The following is a 25476-nucleotide window of genomic DNA, read 5'->3' on the forward strand; positions in this document are numbered from 1 at the left end:
CTGCTTCATAGGATGTGTATCATGATGGGTTTGCATTCTGTCCCGCTCTTTTGTTGTTGCCTGCTCAAAATCTGTTATAGCACCTAGTATTGTAACAAGTCCAGCCTACACCTTCCATCAGACTTTGCTACCCTCCTCATAGGGTAGTCATTACAATAGAAAACAGAATTTCACTCTGAGTCTTCCATGGACTTGATGCTTAATCCATAAAACAAAGCTGTCAAACACCTGGTATGCAACTCTTAAGACACATTAACAAAACAGCAGTCAGTAAAATATGCCACTGCTTTAACACTTTCTATCTGACTATGGAATTGAGGGAAAATATAGTAACTGAAAATAATACAAGAGGAATCCAGTTTCCTGTTCTTACAGACACAGTGAGATCCAACTTCAGGCAAGAGAAATGAGCAAGATGTTCTGTGAAGACCATGAGTTGCTGTCAAAGTTTTTTCTCAAACCTCAACTAACTCCTAATCCATATTAGTAATCTGTAATCTGGGCATTTGGCAGCACAAACTTAAAGGGAGGGAGAGAGGGAGGGAGGGAGAGAAAAAGAAGGGATAGGGAAGGAAGGAGGAAGGAAGGAAAAGAGGAAAAAGGTAAATAGTGTATCCAACACTATTCTTCAACACGCCAAACTCTTACAGTTTTCATTTTACCCCTCCCTTCAGGTACATGCACACTTGTTTCACATCTCATCATGATTTTTTAAAATAAATTACATCCTAAATAACTCAATAAACCACTAAAGATCTGTACAAAAGTCCATTTTAACTCCTGAGGACACCACTTGCTTTGAAAAAAAAGTTGCATGATCCCTTAAATTCTGAGCATTTCTTAAGGCAAACCTGAAAACAAACATACAGGCAGAAAACCAATGACTCCATGTGCCTCAGATACCCAACATCATATTTGATGCCATTTACAGGACATTAGAAATGACAATTCATATCATACTGATGTAACTACCTTAAAAAAAAGAGAGAGAATGAGTAAGAAATACATTGAAACTCTACCTTATTCTTCGGAGACGGAATCTAACTGTAGCTACATTCACATGCACTTCTGGAAATGAGCTGGAATCATGTACCAACAGATTACATCAGTTTTATCTGTATGTTTGTATTTTTTTTTTCAGGTCAGATTACTTTGATTCTGTATTTTCCTTCAACAATGCTTAACCCCAACAAAACAGATATTACAAGAAGCTGCAAGTGGACTACCTACTGAAGATGACAGAAGTTTTACCTACAGAAGCATGCAGAAAGTTCAAATGGCTCTTCACATCTCACGTATGCTTTGGCTTTCAGAACTTCTGCAAGCTTACAGTCTTTAAAACCTTAGACTGGGATCTTTCCTAAAAATGGGTAGCCTGCTAGGCTAACCTGCAACGGTGTAAGTGCGCCCACTACAATACCAGTTTGAAGTTGCAGTAGCTGGGGACAAACAGCCCCAAGTGGTGGTCTACGATAACAATTCGTTATAACAAGTTGGAAAAAATAGCCTACGAATCACTTGAAAAGTCTAGCATTAAAGGAGTTGTAGAAAGAAAGGACTTCCTTTTGGAAACTATATGAAAGCTCTGAAGTGTTGTGAGCCACTGTAACTATAATGCTTGCTACATTAGAATGCAGTATTATAACTAAAGGTCACCGTGTGCAGCAATTGTTATTTATTGTTCTCTCCTTTAAAATTGCTTTTTTTTGCAGACTTAGAGAAAAATTAATAATCTTCTGTGCTTCTCCATGCAACCAGTTACACACTCAAGCTAATTATAGATCATATTAATTTGGCCTGCCATACATGCAGAGAGTCTAGAGGTGTCCAATTTTTCTGTCACAAATTTTGTCTGGCGTAAAAAAAAAAAAAAGAAGACATTAGTCAACTGTCTGCAATTAGTTATCTGGACAAAGTGGACACGTGGTGTGTGTTGTTACTTCACTTCAATGTACCTCCTAGGCATCCATGATCAGTAGCGTGTGTTTCTATCTAGGAAATCCCAGAACAGAAGTTTTTCACATGATGGGTGTCCTTTGCAGTATACACACGATGAGCTATTTGTTAAAATCCATGTAGGGTATACAGCACAACATTAGTATGGCTGGTTAGCTCAAAAAACTGTTTTCCCATACTATATTACTGTAATTCGATGCAGAAGGAAGAAAAGCATTTAAAAGGTGTGGACTTGCTGTATTTCATGAAATAAATGAGGTGTAAGAGATAATGTTATATAGTGAGTTTTCAAAATACAGTGTACACTGTAGGTAAAAGCAGTAACACAAGAATCAGAAATCAAAAATCTCATTGCTATGGAGACTCCACCATGGTCAAACCAAACACAGCAGTCTCACATATAATGATCTGAAATAATTTATAAATGCACTTAACTGTTTAAATTCAAATAACTGCATTTGCAGAATACTTAAAGATGAATACTTTTATAAGTTTTCCATAATACAGATTCAGTCTTGCTGAGACATATGTATATATTTTTGCATCTAGACAAAGTTCCACTGACTTCAGTAGAACCTTAAATGGCTGTAGGAAGTTCTACTGATCTGAAAGAATATCTGGTTCTTACTGGAGGACCACTTTCCTAGTATCAGCTTAATAAAACTATATATATGAAGCATACATGTATATATATATAAATATAAAAGTATGCATGCATACTTACATGTATATATCTAATGCTACTGAAGCAGGTTTCCTTTATTAAAAAATTTCAGTGAATGGTAAAAATTTTGAACCTCATTTTAAGGTTAAGTTGCAGTTCAGCAAAACTCTCCATGGCAAACAGAATGTGCTCTTTCCACATAAAAGTTTGCACACATGCTTGCTGCTTGAAACTGAGGATCCAATGAGAAATTTTAGACTGTCCTCTAAAATGTAATTCTTATTTAGAGAGTGTTGTCAACATCAGTTTTTAAAGACTAAATAGAATTAGAGTGTTCTTTCAATAATGTGCTCTGCTAGTTTGCAAATTTCAATTGAAATTTGTTCATGTGGTTTTCTGATCAATTATGCATCAGTCCTTTCAAACAAACTTGATTCCCAGAAAATCCACATTTCTTAATAATCAGTCATTTTATCTATGAGCATGGATTTTAGGAAAATGCAAATCGTCCCTGTTTTGACATCCAGAACTCTCACTCTTTTAGAACGAGGCCTCCTTCTAGCAAACTTACCACATACTGTAAGCATATAACTGCTTAAAATGGGTGGATATTCTAAAAATCGGAATCTAAGAAAAAAGTGAGCATTTTCATTAAACATTTGCCTATTACCTACCAGATACGTAAAGAAAATATGATGGAAACACTATCATTTTTTCTCCAATGCTTCCTGTGATCATATATCCACAGCATGTACACAATTATCAATCAGAATTCTGTTGTCAAGTGGAGGAGCTCACCATTACACGTGAAGAAAATTTTCTCAAAAATAGCATTGTACAACCAAATACCTCCAATATAGTTTAAGAAAATTACTGGTTTCCAATAGGAAAATAAATTCACATTAAAAGTCTGTGACTTGGTGGAAGAGATATAATGTGTTGATAACTTTCAACTAAAGACAAGTAACCTTTTGGTTTTTATTCTGGCTATATTCAGTTTTGACGTGATAGTATAAGTTAAATTTAAACCTAGAGACCGATCCAAATGAATGCAAGTTGACCAGAGAAACTGCAGCTTTGAGTTACTTAAAACTATGATGAAGTATCCAAAAGATTATTCAGGTAGAGCAGGTAAGAAACACATCAGCTATCAGATCTTCTCAGCTCCATTCTTTCACCTGTGGGTTTCACAGAGATTTGGCCATCTTCAGCAAGTAACATCTTCTGGAGGCTGAATGGGCCATTGTAGAAAACGGATGAAGCATAAATTATTACTTCCTGCAATGCTAACTCAATGATTTAAAATATATTTCCCTGTATTAAAAAAACAGATTTTTTTATCACTAATGTCTCATGTAATTTTCTCTTGATCAGGTGTAAGGCTTGTAAGACATTCTCTGACTCTTCAGCATTCTAGGTAAAACAATAGTAATGATTTATATAAGTGAACGTGTATGTGAATGAAACACTGAGGTGTTGTAAGCCCATTTTGTTCTAACATACTATGATTCTTGTTACTTCTAAAACTGTTCTGTAACTACTTTTAAAGTTATGAATAGAATTCATCTGTAAAATAAGAATGTGGCCACAAAAATAATTTTATTCTACAATTAGCTTACAAACCTCTGACTTATTTTTTCGTACCAGAAGTATGCTCTTCCTGAAGTCTTCACTCCATATTTAATAATTTTTCATGCGTACTTAATCAATCATATAAATGAACTGTAACCATCAACATGAGTTTTGCTAGGATAAAAAGGGGAGGCAAATTTGCATACTGTTAGCAGTATGGAGTGGGTAGGATGACAGTGAGTGATGAAAGAGTATATCGATGTGGGGGATGATTCAGACATCTTAAAATTTGTAGAGTAACAAAGAATGAGTTGTCTTTGGTTGTCATCTCAACTCATTACAAACAGATTTTTAACACTTTCTGATAATTTTTTTTTCTTTGTATCTGCATTGAAACAGAATAAAATTGAAAAGAAAATAATATTAGGTTATATTCTCGTCTTAGCTGTGAATGAGTTCCACATTAAGATTTCTCCCTTCCTTCACCAAGCTTATTTGTGTACAAGAGTAATGGCAAAAGCAGTAATACACCTCAGGCGAAAGAGCCTGTGTGTCTATCAGTGTTTGGGTGACTGGCTTAGAGAAGGTTCATTGGAACAACGTGCCCTGGAGCAAATGAAAATACCATTCATATATGCCAATTTGGAATTCACTGTGCAGTAGACAAAGTACTGAATAAATCCAGCACTGGAGTGCATACACACTCCCAGACTTGAGTTATTCAGAACATTTTCAGTAACTTAGAATTTGTAGAAACAAATGCATTCCATGCTGATAAATAATTTTACATGAAGATTTGGTGGAGAAAGTTTGGGTATACATGATTCGCTAAATGGAACTGGCCAAGAAGGAGAACTACTAAAGATCTCCTTTTTTGTCTCCCTTTTTTTTACCCATCAAAACCAGACACTTGAATTAACATTTCAAGTTTTTATTTTTACACCACAGGCAATGATGACAGGAGTTAAAACTTTCATGAAAATAACTGCTCTTCTCCAGGCATCAGTCATGTACAATCCCATTATGGATTGCCTTAAAAAAGTGATTTTTCGCATCACTCATATTTCAAAGCTTTGCAAAAAACAAGGGAGTTCAAAGAACACATGTGTTGTCAGGTTATTTTGTAGTGTGCTACTGAGAGCTAGTGACCAGCATTAATAGTATTTGGATCCAGTACTAACATCTTATTATTGCTGCTGTAAAAGAGGTAATCCAGTTGGGAGTTATCAGATTAAAAAATCAAGAACTTGTTGCCAATAAGAGCAGAGCAGAACAACAAATAATTTCTATGATATAAGCCATTTCTTCACCCTCCCTACGTTTGTCATGCCCTCATGACAAATATCTATCAAGCTATCTATCTAGTCTATAGGATCTACCTTTATTCACAATGTAAGCACTCTTGCTCCTCTCTACCCACATAAAGGCAGCTACAAAGAAAAGCCCTCGGGGGATTACAGCCTCTTAAAGCAAATTTGTCAGTTTTAATTCAGGTTAGGTGCTTGCATAACGCAAACAATCAGGAAGGAACCCAATCAGTTCCTTTCAGATGCTGATGGTTCACACATAGTAATTTGTTTGGGCATACACACTTAACATTTATATGGATTCATTCTATAGACACATACTACATGTAATGAGATGGTCGTCTATAAATATACATATAGATGAGTATCCCAGTATATATATATATATATATTTATTAAATAACATACTTTTATATCTCTCAAATAGATAATGTAGACAGTTCTCAATAAATGAGCTGATAAAATTCATGTCTGATGGAGAATTGCAAAGATTTTTGTTGAAGTGTGAACACACTATGTATGCCTATACATATATGCGCGTACACCCATATACACTTGCATACACTAAATGTAAGTATGCATCATATATGTGTAACAGAGCATACAAATCCATATATAGCATTTGAGTAATGATGTGACACACATTAGACACATTGTATAAGTACTTATCTGGGAATAACCTTTGGTTTGGCCTCTCAAAGCGTTTCCTTTTCTAATCTACACACTTCATATCTGGAGCACGTGGAAGCATCTTACCTTGCTTCCATTTTCTCTTGCCTCCCGTTCCATCTTGAGATCAGAAATTAGGAGAGTCTTGTATTTGTTCTTTCCATTACTGCTGTGATCATCTAGTCTGTATTCTGAAGTCAGCTGAGCAGAGAGGGGACTGTCACTCAGGTTCAGAGGCTGCTCATCCTGCTCCAGATTTGTTTTGCCATTACTGTTGGTTTCTGCCATCTCCCTGCAGTGTGTTCCCCCTGAAGCATTGGAACTGTGTCCCACGGTCTCATTGCCATTAAAACTCTCTGCGGCTGAATCATCTATTAAAAAATATATATTTTCAGTCATATGCCACATCATCATTTTTGTCCAGTTCAAACATAATCTATATTTTCACAATCTTTTTTAAAATAGAGTTTAAAAGGTGTTAATGTTAATTAATCCCAGTACATTTCTGCAAAATGTGTGTGCACACCCCTCCACTTATTCAAATAAAAACTTTGTGTAAACCAACAAAATATTGCAAGTTAAGGGAAATGATCTGGGCTGACACCTTAGTGTCACTGTGTACACAAAAGCTAACCATCTCACTGGATTTTTAGGGACAAAGTGACAAAATCTGCCTTAAACAATCTGTCTGTCCATATGTCTATGGATTTATTTATTCTTATGTCGTGCTCGTTGCTGCAGTCTTGCATATTTCTGAAGTTAACAGAGATGCACATGGTATTGAGAGAGAATGTAATTCTCAGGTTTTAAGGGTGCAGAGTAGCATATGTCATATTCATAAACATCCTCTTACACAGATACAATGTAAATATATCTGATGTATTCACTGCTGGCAATAGAGATTAAATGGGAAAGTCGACTCCAAAAGCAAAAGATCCCCTCTTTGTTTTGTTCATGTGCTCATCTCTTTTGCTCATTCATTGTGTTACAATATATTTTAAAATACTACTTAATAAATGATTAAATTATCAACCTGGAAGTTACATCTGGAGACTCGGGATATGGTGGTGTTGGCCCCTATATTTTACAGCTGAAAAGTCTGGTTAACATATATTTTGACATGCTTCTGTGTTTGTATATCCTGTGTTTGTCAGCACTGGGATTTGCCACCTGTTCTACTTTCTCAGCCACTGTTTACTCTTAAGCAGTCTTTTGGCTATCTAATAAACAATTTATCCTTCAGTGGATGAATTTGGACCTCAATTTGCTTACTTGCTCTATCAAGCACCTTGCAGCAATTTATGTAGTTTAGCTCATAGTGCAAAGCCCAGCCCAGGGTCCTACAAGTCTGTGTTTATCATAGGCAGTGAAGCTGGAATCAAAACTGAGGAGTTAGCCACCTGGAACTCATACACATCGAAAGTGGAGACATGAGATGAAATGGACCTTTATATGACATCTGCTATCAGGCTCTCCTAATCATTTTCCATTGAAAAGAAACAAACATGTTCATATACGCATGGTATTTAAAGACACCACAACGCATACTTTAAAAGATGTGCTCAGAAACGTTCACACTTCAAGCTACACGACTGATCAAACTATTGTCTATCAATAGTTAACACAATAAAAAACAAATATTCCGACCCTCAGATTAGAATTTTAAAAGTGAAGAAAATTCCAATACAAATTGGTAGTGATCTAATTCACTTAAGTACTTAAAGAGCCACAGGCAAGACATCATACATCAGTGTTTTTCTTGCTGCATGCATCCAACACCACTATGTCAAAGTATATAAGACTTGGCTTCCATTATGAAGATATTTTAGTTTTAAACCTGTAAAAAAAATCTATTTTCATGAAAATACATAATAAAAATCACATTTTAAATGCTTTTACTTAAGGAGCAGATTTGACTTTTACAAAACGCTTTATATTTAATGGCTGCAATGAAAAAAAAAAACAAGCAAGATATGTTTCAGTTTATAACATTTTTACATTACCTTTCTTGTAAATACAAATGTATATACACTAAAAGATACATGCTGTTCCTAGAAGCAGATTTTTAAATACATACAACTTGCATGCTAGGCACCATCTCACTGTGACATTCTTATTTAAAAACCTGGGGCTAATTGAAGACTAAAGTGACATAATTTTGAGGTCAACACAACGTATCCCTTACCATTCCTTGTGATTTATGACTCACAGGACCTTAACAATAACACATTAATAATAATAATAATAATAATTTAAAAATACTAAAATTCTAAATAAAGTTTCATAAATAAATACACAATTGTATAATTCAGAACTAAGAAATGGTACTTTAAAAGGGAAATGATTTTTTTTTCTTTTTTTAAGAAAACAGCTCTATTTTCTACTCATTTTAAAAGCTCTGAAATATAAAAAAGAAATCCAGTTTAATTAAAAGACAAACTCTTTTGGTAGGGCTGATTTGTATTTAGACTGTTATTAGACGATCGCCTTTTTGATTATCGGTTTAACAAGGGACAATTAGATTCAAATTAATTAAATCAATCAGCACCAAGTGGTGGAGGCTCCTCCCTTTTAAGAGTTAAGGATATTATCTGTGGTTGGGAGCAAAGAGAGAAACAATTCAGTTACCAGAGAATGCACAGCTAAAAGCTGAGGTCAATGCTTCCTCTGCAGCAGCTAAATCTGATTCTTGGGAAGCCACTCTGTGGTGGCAGCTGAGAATCTCGTGCAGAGGAGCCAGATGGCTAAATGGGAGTGATGGAGTAGGAAAGGAGGTGTGTCCAGAGCCAGATCCAGGAACAGTTAAAGTCCAAAGCAAGGCTTTTACTTTGGGCTTGGAGTCATTAATTGTGGTTTTAATTCTCTGTTCCTTTTCTTTCGTGTTTTTTTTTTTTCCTGTATGATGAATGATTGACAACTAAAACCTGCATGTCTGCCTGTTATAATTTGAAAGAAAAAAATTAAACATCTTTTCTGCTTATTCTGAAATATAACTATTGAAAAATTTCTATAAAATACCTATGCTGAATAAATGTCATCAAATGTTATTTTGAAACAATAATACAGCACATGCATGGCTTTGGCTTTGCTTAGCAAAAGCTTTGTTACCTGATGGTAGATCTCAGTTCTACTATAAAGTCAAATATCATCTTTTACAGTCATTTAACCTTGCTCATTTTCCTGACTGTCAGTTAGGAAAAATGTTCAGGAGAACGGCCGCAATGACCAGAAAGCACACTTTTGCCAAGTAAAAATAAATATGCATTGCCATAAAAGAGATAAAAATAAACAAATAAAAAATATTGGTTTAGCACTGGTAGTTCCTTACAGATGTTACCAAGGTAACTAAATTACAAGGTTTCATGCATTTCTCATTCTCGGGCAGGTGGTCTGTTCATGCCAAGAATAAGGCTACTTTAAAGCTGGAGCTACCCAGTGCCTGAGGCACAGAAACACAGACTGTGTGAGTAACTGGTTTGAGGAAAAAAAGGCTCCTGTTTCATGAAGGACTCCACTAAAGGTGGGCCACAAAGGCAGAGGCCCAGCCTCTGGGTTGCAGAGAAATGTAAGCAAGGAGCATGGTGGGCCCTGGGATTCATTGGCATCATGGTGGCAGCTGGGGTTGGCCTGGGCCTGGCATTCACCACAGTCAATTCATGTGCGGGCAGTGGTTGCACCACTGATGCAAGGACAGTGTGTTTTGCAATATGCCTCTTGCCATAACCATCGCTTGTGAAGGTTTATGGGAATACCTGCAGGAAAGCACCCTGCAGCTGCATGTACCACAAGCTGAAAGAAGAGGGGCAGATAGCTTCCTGACTTATGTCACGTGCCAGGACAGTCACAAAAGAGGAACTGGGAAGAGTTCATAGAATCATAGAATCATATATGGCCTGGGTTGAAAAGGACATCAAAGATCACCTAGTTTCAACCCCCCTGCTATGTGCAGGGTCACCAACTACCAGACCAGGCTGCCCAGAGCCACATCCAGCCTGGCCATGAATGCCTCTAGGGACGAGGCATCCACAACCTCCTTGAGCAACCTGTTCCAGTGTGTCACCACCCTCTGTGTGAAAAACTTCTTCCTAATACCTAACCTAAACCTCCCCTGTCTTAGCTTAGAACCATTCCCTCTTGTCCTATCACTATCCACCCTTGTAAACAGTTGTTCCCCCTCCAGTCATTCACATCTTCAATTCCTCCCCAGGTCACCGCTGTCCAGAGACATCAACCTTGACAGTGAATGATGGCCTCATCAGACAATGATGTTTGCTCAGAGCAAACTATGTCTTTAGGAACTGTCACTTTGAACCCTTACCCCACACACTGGAAAGATGGAAGTATATCTACATTTTCTGTTGCATAAGCCTGAAAAGGGAGAATCTGACTGCAAAACAGGTATGTATTTTGCTTCTCAGAAATGCCTACACAGATATGCCCTTTGAGGGATTAAGGAGTATAACCTGCCCCCCCTAGAGAAAAGCTTGTTGTGTGAATGGGACAGCATCCTGCCTTCTGCTGAACCAAGGAGCACAGCCCAAACTGAAAAAAGTGGCAGGAAAGAAAGCCCAACCAACACACAAAAACAGGTACTCTAAATAGATTTTTTTTTCAGAACAGTTGCATCCTTCACTTTAGTTATCCACTACATGACCTAAATCTTTGCCAAAAATCAGTTTATCCATATTTTACACATCACACCGTGCAAGTGATTTCCATGACAGCGCACAGTCCAAGGACACTGACTTAGAGCAAGAAGTCAGATATTAATATAAAGGATTACCTTTTCCCATCAACAGCATCTATGTTTTTGAATGGGCCAAAAAGCACATTTTGCTTGGAGTAAAAATTCTTCTTTACATGTTAAAATGGAGTTCTTCCACTCAGAGAGAATTGTCCTCAGATCAGATAAGTCAAATCCTCAACACTGTTCACAGTAAGGGTTCTCTTAAAGGGAAACAAGCTGAAGCGTGCATGAAATTTGACTTGAATAACAAGTCCCTCAAACACTAGTTTTCTGAGAGCACAAATTTTAGATCTAAAACTGATATAAGCATCACTGATTTACTATGAACCTCGAACTAAAGTACATATATACGATTCTTCCTTATCTCCTTGTGAGAAAAAAATCTTCAGGTGTTTTAAAGGATCTCTTGCGTTATTGTTAGGAAATAATTTCATACTATATATCACTTAGGCTTCTCATATTCCTTGCAGATAATTCAGGGAGGGAATCAACAAACTCTTCCACACAAAGTAGATCTCTGAATAATTTGTCTCCTTTTCTCAAATTACTTGTCAAGCTAGAATTCAAATAATATTTAGAGCATGCTTAACTAGTTTTTCTAGTTGAAATCTGTATGAAAATTACCTGAAACTAACTGTATATTTCACAAGTCAGAAATCTACAGTTTTGCCCTTCAGCTCTAACAGCAGTAGCATGACACAGTCCCACAACCACACAGCCACCTGGAGGCTCACATCTTCTGAAAGGGTGGTGATGGGCCGGGAATCTAAGGATTCCTCTCGTTAACAAAAAAAGTGAAGCGAGAACCCAAAGATGCCAAAGCAGTTATAACATAGCCACTTTGCAACAGAGCAACTTTAGCTCTTTTAGGAAAATTAGGAAAAAATTGACCATATGAGCAGAATCATACAAGATAACACCATTACTAATGATAATCAGTCTGGTTAATCACAACAAATGAATAGGGCAATTGTTGGAGCCACTTTGCTTGCTTTGCTGTAAGACATGAAGATGGGATATGAGCACATATGCAGCCAGACATACACTGATGCTTGCAGACTCCAGGTTAGCATGTTCATTTAACACAGGTTAAATGAACACTTGGAGTGGGCTGCCTGTTGACAGAGCATCTCTGAGAGCTGCAGTTACTGTAAGATGGGTAACTGTTCTTTCTAAAACGAGGAGGTTGGAATGAATGAGTTGAGTGGGAAGAGTGAGACTGAAGCTGCTGCCTGTGCAAGTGCAGAGTGTCATAAAACCCACTCTCACAGATTGCCTACCAAAGGTCTGTATAACAAAGGTTGATTTAATCTCTTTGGGCTGGATACCAGCAGCTGAGGTCTTGCTGAACAACAGCTTACAGCCATAGCAATCTGATTCATTTGGACAGGACCACTTGCAACAGACACTTGCAGATCAAAAAATGACAGACTCCAGAGCAGTTTTGAGTTACTGTGCTGCTTCCTTTAAACCTTCGGCTTCAACATTATTCATGCTTTATTTTTTTCTGTGTTAAAATACAATTTTGATGAAAATAATATGCGGCATAAGCAAATGTTTAAAAGTAAGTAAATTATATTCCTTCTGTATTTTCACAAGCCCAAGCCATGCTAACAAACCTTCATAATGGTAGCTACTGGAAAAAAACCTCTACTGATAGCAACCGGTAGCAGGCAATTTGGGGAGAGGAGCATGGTGAATCAGAGAAAAGATGGTATAGACAGCAGACTCATAGGAACTTCTGTAGTATGAAATAATTATAAAGACTTTTCTCAAAGACCCAATAAAAAAAGCGAGGTCACATTTCACTCCCACCACTTTTCACAATGACCGTTTAATATCAATTTGTCACAGTTATGTATTTGGTTATGCTTCATTTGTATCACAAGTCATTTTTCAAGCACGAATTCAATACATAACTTAAAAGCCAGTTGAATCAACTAAATCTATTCATCTTCTCCTTTTCTTTTCACATTATGATAAAGAACACCAAGAGAATTAATGGAGGTACAAAGGTGATTTCAGACCCTCTATTATTCCTTATTTCATAAAGCATAAGAATGGACATAGCTGGTTAGATCAAAAATCCATTCCACGCAATATCCTATCTCCAGAAGTGGCTATTAGGAAATGTTTCGGGAACAGAATAAGGCAAATGCAGAGAATTCTCCCCTCTCCAGCTTGTCCAGCCCTTAGTTTCTGGAATTTCTGGTACTGTTGTACTTTTTGTCCCAGAAACTGGAATTTCAGTTCAAGGTCTTTCTGAGCTGGAGGTGATCGGACACTCAGCACATTTCTAAATATCCAGTTACTCTTTGAGCCTGTTTGACACTTGTGTGCTCATCAGAAAAATTACTGCCACTGTGTTTCATCTGAAATATCAGTACTGTGGCAAGAAAGCAACACAGAGGTATAAAGAGGTGGGCAAGGCCTTGCAGAGGACATGAGTGTGATGTGCAAAGAACATTCCCTCCATTCTCAGTGGGACTGCACTGGCTTCTTTGCCAAAATATGTATTAATTGTCCTCTTCAGTTAACAACATTAACAATTATTGTTTTATCCTTCTACACATCACTTTCCTGATGTGGTTGGCTTCTATGAATTCAACCATGGAACTTGCTGCATTGAAATTAAAACCTGGAATTTCCATCAGTTTCAACATTATGTCAATCACTGAACCCCTCACTGCTGCTTTCAGATGGAATAATGGTCAGGAGTAAATTTTGTGTTCAAGCATTGCATCTTTTTATATAAGGGAAAAGGAACAAAGAAAATACAAAACTAATCTTTAGCTGTTGCCAGTGAGAGGACAGTAAAACTCATAGGCTTTGATATACACATGCAAATACACAGTGGTATCAGCTTTAGCCAGCCTGTAAATTTTATTTTGTTATTAAACAAACAAAAAGTAGAAATTAACAGGTTGTCTACGGATAAACGTCTCTAGGTGCAGGCACAAAACAGGCAGATCCTTGTATTCAATTATAACATTAAATAAGAACAAAGAATTGCCACTCCACAGCATCAGCAACTGTCAGAAAAGTAATGCTGCCCTGTCAGTCATAGCAGTCATAGCAGTGCTGAGAAGGGCACATTTATAAAGCTCTGTGGGTGACTGCAGGTTTACTTTGCCTGCAGAACTCTGTTCCTGAATATGCACAAGGAGATGGAACAGAATAGCTATTTGGGGGGGTACCATGCATGTAAATAACCAATTGAATAGCTCACTGTGTCCGCTGTTGTCTTATTATCACTATGCATCTAGTTTTTACTTGTGCTTTGGTATTTCCACATCAAAAGACATAGCCCTAACTGCATCCAGAGAGAAAATTTTCTTATTTTCTCTTTACTCTGCAGAAACCTCTGGGGCACTTTTGTGGCAAAAGATCTATCAGGCAGTTCTTAATACAGAAAACCAGAAAATCTCTAAAAGTTTTTAATCTGTTTATTTATCAGGTAAAATGTCATCTGGCCTTGACAACTGTGGCTTAGAGCTCCATTTCTGGACAAGCATTTCAGGAAAAAGTTCTCAGCCAGATGGATGAGTTGTGCTAGAGGTATTGGCTTGCACCCATCCTAAACAGGACTACAGGCTTTTGAACTGTTTACTGATAAAAAACTAGGAAATGGGGAAGGCACACTGGTAGATCGGGTTCAAGATGGACCAGCTCTTATTTTTGAGGGAAATTCCAACCAAGCACAAAACATATCTGCAACAAAGGAATTTGGGAGACAGAAACATGTTAAGTAAAGAGAAATACAAAATATTTTGTATTTGTATAACCCAAGAGATCTTACCTTTGCCTCCTTCTTGTCCAAACTGAAAGAGGGTTTTGCTTCTCCAGCTAACTGCTAGAGCCATGCCTGGCAGCGAAAGGAATGTGGTAAGGTGCCAGCAACAGACAAAGGAGTAAAATGTAGGGTCAAGTTTGGTTACTAAGCAGCAACTAAAAGAGGCTGAAATGAATTATGCTAAACTCATCTGCCACTCATATCTACTGCATTTGTGCAGTGTCAGCTTCTACTTCATCAGGATCTCCCAGAAGACGAAAGCAAAGACATAAGATCAAGTTGGAGTCAGGAAAATCTCTACAGACTGCATGCCACAAATACTGGTGTCTCTAATAAAACCCTTAAAAGTCTAAAATGCAGCTTGCCAGCTTTGGTGTTTTGAGAGGGTTCACAGTGACATCAGTCTGTACTCCATTCTAAAAGGTTGAAGCCCTGAACACAAGCAAGACACATGGTTGCATGACTGCTCTGCTCTCATAGGCAAAGTTTTACCTGCCCTTCTATAAAAGCAGCAAGGTTGAGGACCTAAGGTTCATTATAGTTCTCTTTGTAAGCAAGAGAGATCTGAAAGAGAAGCCTAGAAAGCAATCATGAGTGCTTTGAGCTTCATATTGCCTTAGCAGCACTGTGTTCAAACCCTTCTTTAAGGCCCAAACTTTATGGTGCAGAATTCACTTACAAACTACTGTTTAGAAATTTGATGAAGAATTCTGAGCTGAAAAATTGCTCTTACAAACCTGAGTAAACAAGCACATTTGATGGATATAGTTTACATGCTCCTTTTGAATTGTTTTATTCTGTCACTTTTAAATGTTTAGGGATGTCACTGGCACCACATACACTACTGTTTCCCTATTTGAGCATGCCTTGGGTAGCCGCAGTGAGTGGTGTCCTCACTGCTTGAGTGAAAGCAGTATTCCAGTCAAGCAAGGAAACTCTTGATAACAAACTCATTGGCCTTTCTCCATCTGAAATGCAACCATTTTTGAATTCCATTTAAATTATGCTGTCTTAATTTTATTTTTCACTACATCTGTCAAAAACAACTTAAAAATATTCAGCATCTACAATGTTTAAACACTGCCCTAAATATCAGCAAATAATGCAAAAGATGACAACATTCATCTGTGTTACGGAAGATTTACCTGAATGCAAAAATATTGCCATTGAGATAAGGGACAAAGCCACATCAGGAGCCTCACCAGCATGTTGATTGCAGTGATAAGCATCAAACAAAAGGAAGAAAAATTACAGTTCCTGGCAACCCTTTAATCAGTCTGAAAAACCTCTTTCTTGTAATGAATGCTAAAACTCCCTGAGATATGTACAGAAGTTATACAATATTATAATTTCTGCTATTTTTTGTACTATTGCAGTGGAACTGCCAGGCTGAGCACCAGGTGAGAAAGCATGGCTAATCCAGGGAGCTCAGGTGCAAGCCACGCACCCGAGTGACCAGAAGGGGTGGAGCCTGGATCTACTCCTCTTCACCCCCCTCATTTAAGGTTAGCAGCCTAGTGAGCACCATCTTTCTGGGTAGAGATTGTACTTCTCTTGAAGTGTCACTGGTCTTCAGAAAGTGGGTGAGCCAATTTTTTCTTTTTTGTTACTTGCTATTGCTCTGTAGTATTGAATCTCATTAGAAGGCACTGTTATTGCCTTCTTTTGCAATATAACTATGAAATAACATGGCCAAAGACAGTATAATCCTGAATCATATTATTTAATTTCCATTGAAAAACAGCAGATTTTCAAATAATATCTATAAATTGACACTTACTATTGGGATCTTTATCACCCATTGGATGATATAAGGCAGAGGACTGTGGGCTTTCCATGAAATAGTTAATATTACAGAAAGGTTTTTCCTGCCTTTGTTAAAGCCCCCCAATTTTAAATTCTGACTGCATCGTGCTACTACATATAGATGTTAACTTCCAATCTCATTGTCAAAATTAAAACATGTTCTTTTATTTTTCAGAAATTATTTTTAGCAAAAGTGTCAAGGCCAATGCATTTTGTAGAGTTCCAATAGTACATTTCTTCACACATCATTTACAGATCAGCAGAATAACAGGTAGCTGAAGGCGGAATGATCTTACTAGATCTCTAGCTAGTCAAATAACAATGATACAATGAGCAGAAAGTTCATAAAGCCTTAAGGGTCTGAGAGACAGTTCTGCTACATTCAGTTATTCCTCACCAGAATTGTGATCTCGAAATTGAAACTGTCAGGGCCATTTCGCTAATCAATGCATCTAAATTTGAATCTCTTTTCCCTATGGACTCTGCAGCACAGTGGACTGCGCTTTGGTAGAGAATAAGACAAGTATGAGAGGATGTCTTGAACATGTGTGTGGGAAAACTTGAAGAATTCCATGCTTGAAAACCTTTACATAAAGGCAGGCAATCATTTCACAGTTAATGCCAGCAGAGACACTACTATAAAATCTTGGACATAATACTAATTCATCAACTTTCAAAACTTTTCTTCTTGTTAAAGGTGGTCAGTTTGCCCTTACTGAAACATCACTATGACCTAGACTCAAAAATAGAATACTCAGCAGTGCCAGGAACTAGAACGAACAGAATCTCTTTCTTCGGTGAGAATACATGAATGGTCTTGCAGTTCTTTGCAGACCAGAGAGACTTCTTAAGGAAGAAACTAGCAGGTCTATTCTCCTAATTCATTTCTGATGTCACTGCAGGATTCAGCAACAGGAGAGTCCATCCACAGAGTATTTGTGGCACGTGGTTTTTCTGCACTTTACAGTATTGATGAGGAACGATTACCAGTAGAAACAGAATTTGAGAAGGTTTTTCACTACAATTCCAACTATTTATGTACAGGTTGTTGCTCAAGCTCAAAGTGCTAGAAAGGGAAACAATGGAGACATACTCAACTGTAATACTTGGCCTCATTATAATGAGAGGTTATCTAAGGATGAAAAACAGAATAAAATTTTGAGAAATGACCATTTGCTGAGCTAGCCCAACTGATCTGCATGTGGAAAGTGTCAAGGTACTCCTGGCAAACAAAGCATTCTGACAACAATATTGTTCTCTATTGTAATGCTTGCCTGGGTCCAGAGCACTCAAAGACATGTCTGGTATTATTTTAAATAACAAAATACAAAGGACAATGCTATTGCAAAATCCTCTGTATCATTTACTTTCCTTTAAAATCTTTTTGTAAACAAGATGCTTTGGCCCATGATACACACATGTTTTGTAGTGTTCATCCCTGTATAGATATTTCACTCCAACTGAAACACACATTAGAAACAGAAGCAGCACTGTTATTATTACTGTGTGACAAACCTGTTCCTAATCTTCCAGAGAAGATAGACAATATACAACATTTGCAAAAACGATGAGTAACGCTTACTTTTTCTTGGTTAAATAAGATATAAATGTCCGTCAGAACAACAGAATTCCTGAGAAGTTTCTTCTAAACTCAGGTCTTTGCTTTACAATTATTATCATCACCTTCAAGATCAATTTCTTTCCTTCCTAAATAACAATAATATACCAATTCTGAAGCTTAGCTATAAACTTTTAGAAGCACAATATGGACCTGAAGCTGGGTTTGAGAACAGAATAAGTTATCATTTCTGGGTGGGGAGTTATTATCATTGGATCATGTAGAAAAGTTACTTGTGCTGTAAAAGGAAAACATGGTATTGATCTTGATCATGAATAGAATTCTGTTTGCAATATTTATTTCTATCCGGATGGGCTGTTATTTTTGTATTAGTGAAAACACAAACAATAATACTGATACTGGATGTCATGAAATGCTTAGTGTGTCCTCCTTTAGCAGAACAGCAACTGATTTTTACTTTTCTGCACCTGTAAATTACTGCCATCAGAAGAAATAATATGACCAATGCATCAAATAATATAATCTAGGGTAAATAGTAAAAGTTCTCTGATCTAAACTATTACTTGCACTTCAAAAATGCTAAATTGGTCCAAAAATTACATATCAGTCAAGTCAAAGCATAGTTTTATTACTCCTGAAGGAGTGAATATAACAGAATTCAACACACAGAAAAATATTAATGCAAAATGACCAACTGTAATGTGTATGTCCATTCAGGCAATTTAAAAAGTTTCAGCTTCAGGAAAAATAATTGTCATCTTTGGTTCTCTGAAGTAAGAACAAAACACTGTGGGAGACTCAAAGAGCAGCCTCTGTAAAAGAGAACACCACTCTTTATGAGCCTTAGACAGTAGCTCCAACAAAGAAGCATTTAGAAGGTGTTCTAAGATTATTATTTTCCTATTCAGAAAAGTTTATAATACTTCAAAGATATTCTTGGCATTCCTCTTCATGCAAACAGCTAAGCATAGTGCTTCTGATTCCATTTCCCCAGAATTAGCTGAAGTCCTGGAACAACATACTGCTGTGTGCATATTGTCAACATAGCAAAGAGAAGTCCATATAGATGGGGATGGAGTAATTATTAATGATGCAGAAAATACCTAAATTTCTTCACTGCTTGATTCAAATAAGTGTTTTGAATCTCTCAACCGTAGGAAAAATGCCCCAGAGGAGGCTTTTTGGCTTTCAGTCCAAAAACTTTCAGGTGAGATTATCTTAGTCTGCTAAAGAAAACTTGGGACAGCTGTTATCTGACGTATTTCTAACAAACAGCAAGAAACAATTGAGAAACGAGGTAAAAATCATGGGCAAGGAAGTCATTTCTGTGTAGATGCTACAACCTGATTTTTCAATCTATTTTCACAAAATGCATTTCTTTCTAACTTCAGCAATGAACTCTGCAGTGTCTGGAGTTTCCTACACTAAATGTAGCTGTCAAACTCAACAACACAACTGCTGTTGCAGGAAATTAAGATAAAAACCAAGAAGTAGAGTAACACTGACAGCACATTTGCAAACAGGACAGGTACTGATAGTGCAATTTCTACATTGTGTGGTAACCACAATACAAACCATTAAAAACAACCTTCAGTAGATTACATGGCAATGAAGAACAGAATAGAATGTCATTACTGAGTAGCGTGGCATTGTTGCACTTGGACTTGAATATCCAAAGCAGCATTTTGATCAGATCCCATTTGGTTTGCTGCTGTCTGAATGCATTCACAAATCACAGACACAAGATTACTGCTAATGTTGTCATCAACCCACACAAATGGTTCTTGCATGGGCCAAGTGTTTCAGGTGGCTGATGTCTAAATTCAGTTCAACTACTCACATATAGAAAATATATTTTTAAGAAAAGCAATTGATAATGCTATTGAAACCTGAAGCAAATAAGCAATTTAATCCAATTAGGGATGGTAATTATTCCTATTGCTACAAATGATAATGAATTTATGGTATAGATAGAACCCCACTATGTATTGATATTTTCTGAAATATGGGAAAAACAAATCTGTACCTAAAAAGTTGGCTCACACATGTTTTTTTTTTATTGTGCATAAGCCATGAAACATGTAACTTACTATAATACAAAAGTAACTATCTTATCTTCCTTTACTCAGTAGAGGACATATTTTTCCAAAAAAAAACAAAAAAACAAACAAACAAAAAAAAACCTCAGTATGTTTCAGAAAACTATTTCAACTATAATGACTAGAGAAACACAAACTCAAAAGGACTTATTATCTGCCTATAGACATACTATCAAATGGGTCTATGCCAGAGTACACCAGTAACTAATATATTGCCAGAAATAAATGTGCAAAGAGTAATGCTCACACTGATTCTCGTAATTCTTGCAAAAGTCCAGGTGGTTGCAAAGTGTGAGAGAAGTCCTGGGTTCTCATTGTATATAATTCTACTGCAATTGCAATTTTGATATTATTGAAACTACTGTTACATATTTTGATTGTAAAATGACCCTTAGCATTGCCCGACAGGGTGGTGTTCGCCCCTCAAGCTCCTTTTAGCCCACTGCTGTCATAGTCTGACAAATGAAATAAACTTTGGAGAAAACTAAAAAGTTCAGTTTGCCATGATTAGTAGCATTTGTAACTACAGTACTAAGGTCACAACAAGAAAAAATCCCCCTGCATTAATATAAAGGCTGGTGTCAATAAAGCAGGTAATATCTCATATACCACTAGAAACAGAATTTGACCAGGAAATCTTATTTTCTAACCCTTTCTATGTGGCCTTGCTGAAAATTAACGTTGTTTTGCCAAGCTCTTCAGCTAATATAAAACACTACACACAGACCATGAAGCCGATAGTGCAGCACTGAGAAAGTACTTTTTAATTAACTGGTATAAAGCTAGTCAGAAAAACACCATAGAGAGGGCTGAAATCTACCTTTGGATATATATGTTCTTAATCTCACTGAATTCAACAGCAGCCAGTGTGCGCTGCCTGGAAAATAATTTAGTCCATTAAATTAATGTAATTTACACACACCTACTGGCTCCAGAGTTTTTCTTTGGAAAGAAAAGACAGATAAAGGAGGTTTTAAATTAATCAAAATATTCCCATGTGGATGTTACTGTTTCAAATTAAGCCAAACTCTCAACTCAAAAAAATATTTCTAGATCCTTGAAGATATGTTTAACCAAAAGGAAAATACGGACAATAATCAGATGACTTGAGCTTATGTTTCAAGGTTAAAAAAAATCCCAGTACTATGTCAGTTGAGAACACCATTAACTAAGGGACACTTCTGCTAACTTCAAGCTAGTTATGGCCTTTCTGGAAATACAAGAAACATACATTTTGAAGGAATTAAAGAGGCAGAGAAGCCTAATGAAGCAATGCCTTGCAACCAAGAAAATACATTGTCATACATATATTGCTGCTTTCTTAACAAAATGGGCTGGATAAATTTTCGAGATGGAGAGACACGTACATTGTGCTTAAAGATGCAGTGTAGTCAAAAGTTTGTATATACTATAAGTTTGTGATTTCTGTATTGATTTAATGAGAATACCAGCAGCAAGTTTCCTGCTGGGACAGAATAGAGTTTGTGATTGTATCTTATCTATGGATGTTAACAGACAGCTAGCTCCTGCAAAGTGCAACGTGCCACCTGAGAAGTGATGAACATCTTGCTTATTTTTCCTTGAATGAGGATCACAAGGAGAGAGGAACAAATTGTTATCCATGAATCTCAAATGGGAGAAGATCTCAGGTTGTAGGCAGGAGTTGTGCTTTATCAATAAGGTTTTTGGATTATTTTTTTCTTTTTGGAGATGGTGAAAAATGTTTCAAGAAAGGAGAGTGACACATCACTAACAGTATTTTTCAGGTTGGTGTCATAATTCTAAACTCCAATCTGGTGAACCAGTATATGCATTAAATCATATTATTTTTATAGTGGAAAAGACACATTACAGAGCATTACATTTGCCCATCCAACATCTAGCCAGCAGACAGCCTGAATGCTGTGACACTGTAGCATAGGGAGGAGGCAGGTCAGGTAGAAGCAATACCTGCCAGAGCAGGAACACTGAGCAGAAATGGAATAAAGAGAAGAATCATCATAGAATAGAATCATAGAATGGCTTGGGTTGGACCTCAATGATCATCAAATTCCAACCTCCACCATCATAGGTAGGTCTGCCAGTTGCTAGGTCATGTACTAGATCAGAATGCCCAGGGCCCCAGAAGAGATTGGGCTGAGTGACCCCTGCAGTGAGGAGCCCAACAGTCCTCACAGCAAGACAATCCAACTAAAGAAACTTGGTAGAAGACGCTGCTGCTATAATTTTTAGGAGTTGAGGAACTCTGATTTATTTTTTAATGTACAGTATTGTGAGTCATCTCTGCTCTCGTAACTCTAGAAAATTAGTTTTCTTTAATCAAAACACAGAGTTTATAGAGGAACTCCCTCACGTCTGGAGGCCTGGACTCCTGAGCCTCAGCTGCCTCTACTATAAGGATCTGCCCTCACACTGTTACAAGAATTATTCACTTCCTCTTCGTGAAAGAGAATGCAGCACAGGTTATGGGTCTGAAAGCAAGCTTTGACCCTTATTGCACCTTCACAGATGCAGTTAGTCCTGCTTACAGTTTGTAGTAAAATTGTCTAGAGAATACAGACAAGGAATTCAAGAGCCTTTGTGAAAAATCGTGAGATTTGTGGAAGACAGAAAAGCGGAGACAAAGTTTGACCAGCCAACCTTATTCCATACACGACTTAGGCACTAATTAAAAAAAAAAAGATAAAGCACAACTTTGAGATAAAAAATATCCAACATCTTGCTTAATTTAATTTAACAAAATGGTTCAAAAGGTAGAAAAATTCTGCAATTAAACATGTACAATTTAGAGATTTGTAAACAGCTAAGTTAAAAGGTCACACTAAAACAGCCTCATAGAAGTTGTGAAAGCATACAGTGACTTCTTTGGCAAATACCTCCACGTGCAGAAGGGACTTTTTAAACAATAGTTTAACTGGAAAGGTAATGAGTGCTAATTTCTCAGTGTTCTCACTAATGAAAAAGATTTATTTGATGAATTTTGTATTATCCTGATCCCCACTTTGCTTGGCACTTGTGCAGATTCCCTACTCCCATAAGTTTACCAAATATTCAAGGGCTAGCCTGAAAAATGCAATAAAAATTCCGTATCATTTGTGTTTATTTCTATAGTCCTCTACAGATGCAGTGGCTACTGATTTTATCACCTATACAGAAGACAGACATTCTTTTTGATTAACAGTTCTCCTACTATTTGGTAAACAATCCAAAAAAAACAAAACAAAAAAAGTTTTAATAGAAGATTGCTCTTATATTAATCAATCTAGGGCTTATGTGTGAGTCATTCTGAGATGCCCTGGGAGGGAATAGAAGAAAACATATCCCTTCAGAACCCGTTTCATGGACCCAGGTCTCAGAAAAGACAACACATTGGTCTTTCATCCTATCAGCCATAATGCTTTCCCTTTTTACTCTATAGAACTACAGAGAAATATGGAAAGTGCTGTTTCTTTAAGTAGGCTGAGCATTGTTTATTGTTTTTTTGCAACAAAAAATGCTATAGATATGGAAAAATCACCTATTCTTCAAAGAGAAAACAGGTCTGTTATATTATTACAAATCACTAATGGGCCTCGTTAAAACAAAGAGCCCATTTGTCTGCATGTATGCGTGCACGTATGTATTGCAGAAACACACACACATATATACTTTATACATGTAAAACATACATATAAATAAATTTAAATTAGATAGTATTTGTATATATTAAATAATCTTAACTTACTTTTCCACTTAAAAATTCAACAGGGAAAACAAACATAATAAGGCTGTAAAAATACATAGGCTGAATATAGAAACAGCTGAAAAAAAAACAACTCTAGGAAAAGCTGACAGTAACAAAAAAACAAACAGCTCAAATCTTATTGCAAATTGTTTAGTTTAAAGCTGGGAGACCTGAGCATCTGTTAAAGTGAAATAGAGGAGCACAGCAAAGAAAACGAGAGCATTAAAACAACTGGCAGTGAAACAGCTACAACACCCTCTGTTAACTGCTACGAGCAATAGAACAGACATACATTTCACATGCTGCATCATGTCACACAATGCCTCAATTCAGCTACAGCAGAATGAGTTCTCCTCAAAGAAAACCTGGGATTGTGACTATATCTTTAAAAAACTGATGTTTTCTCTGTTTGGGTTTTAATAGGAAGAAAACACACTGCTGAATCAGGAGCTGTACATTTTCACGCTTACTACTGGCAGCTCAGCACGTTTGCAGCTGGGATTGCAGCATACACCAAGCACATTTCCCGCTCATTTTTTGGCACACGGAATATCCCAAGGCACGCAATTTGTAAGGCACACGCATCGTCACTTGCTCAGCTTTGTGCACCAAATGAGGCACGCTTCAGGTTTCCATGTGCACATCTCACCATGACGCTTTAAAATTTTATCACTAGATTCCAGGGAATTGAGGCTTTGAACCTGTCTTTGAAATAGCACCTAACCGGTGGAACACATTGGTATTCCACACACAGCCTCCTGCTGTCATTCCACTGTTGGCATGGGACAGTCTTCAGCGAGACTTAGAAAACCTCATCCGATATTCCTCTCTGGAGGATCTGACACTTACTGTGAATTCTGCTCTTCAACTTAAATACCAGTGTCTGTGGCAGGCCAATTCTATCAGTGCGGGTACAGCATCCCTCAGGCGAGGTCCAACCTTTCTCTCGCAGTGCACCCAGGGATTAGCTTGACTTCCCCTAAATTCTCTCCAGTGCACAGCGCGAGCTAATCTTTCCTGTAGGAAGCAGGAGATGGGGTTGCCATGGCAACAGAGCACGTTCTAGCAGTGGGACCAGGGAGATGAGCTGCAGAGACGACAGCGAAACATGCACTCAGCCTTCCTCGGGGGCACGGGCTCCTTCCTCCAGGATTTAATTCCCCTGCAAGTTCACTGGCAGGCTGGGAGGTTGATTAGCTATGTGTTTTGCTACGGGGAGATTACTAGTTAAGAATATGCTTGAGAGATCAGAGTGTTATTTAATGCAACTGCCATTCTCGCTTACATTACATCGCTGATTCTATAAGCAGCCGTGAAACACCGCTTGTTCACACACATCACCCCACACTCAGTCCATGCTAACGTCTCACTGTGATGAAGAAACGAAGCCATGAGCCAAACCCTGTGCATCAGCAGTGGTTTCCCAGCATGTTATAACTGCATCTCTGCACACCCATCACACAAAGCGACGCAGCGCTGTGCTGGGAGCGCTGGGCTCGCAGCCTGGGGAAGGCTGGGTGCTGACAACAGCAAATCGCAGTGCCATGCATCCCACACACA

At 37.4% G+C, this 25476-nt stretch overlaps 1 protein-coding gene across 1 annotated transcript in view; it reads right to left on the minus strand.

The window, feature by feature from the left end:
• Window positions 1-24867, minus strand: part of NOL4 (nucleolar protein 4) — an 85478-nt gene extending 60611 nt beyond the window's left edge. Inside the window, exons 1-2 of the mRNA XM_031552952.1 lie at window positions 24766-24867; window positions 6256-6539 (exon numbers count right to left, since the gene is read on the minus strand). Of these exons, the coding sequence (XP_031408812.1) occupies window positions 6256-6456 (201 nt within the window). The 5' untranslated portion in view covers window positions 6457-6539; window positions 24766-24867. The remainder of the gene's footprint in view (window positions 1-6255; window positions 6540-24765) is intronic.
• Window positions 24868-25476: the final 609 nt, after the last annotated feature.

This window comes from Meleagris gallopavo, chromosome 3, assembly GCF_000146605.3.
Source record: "Meleagris gallopavo isolate NT-WF06-2002-E0010 breed Aviagen turkey brand Nicholas breeding stock chromosome 3, Turkey_5.1, whole genome shotgun sequence".
In the NCBI taxonomy this organism is placed as follows: domain Eukaryota; kingdom Metazoa; phylum Chordata; class Aves; order Galliformes; family Phasianidae; genus Meleagris; species Meleagris gallopavo.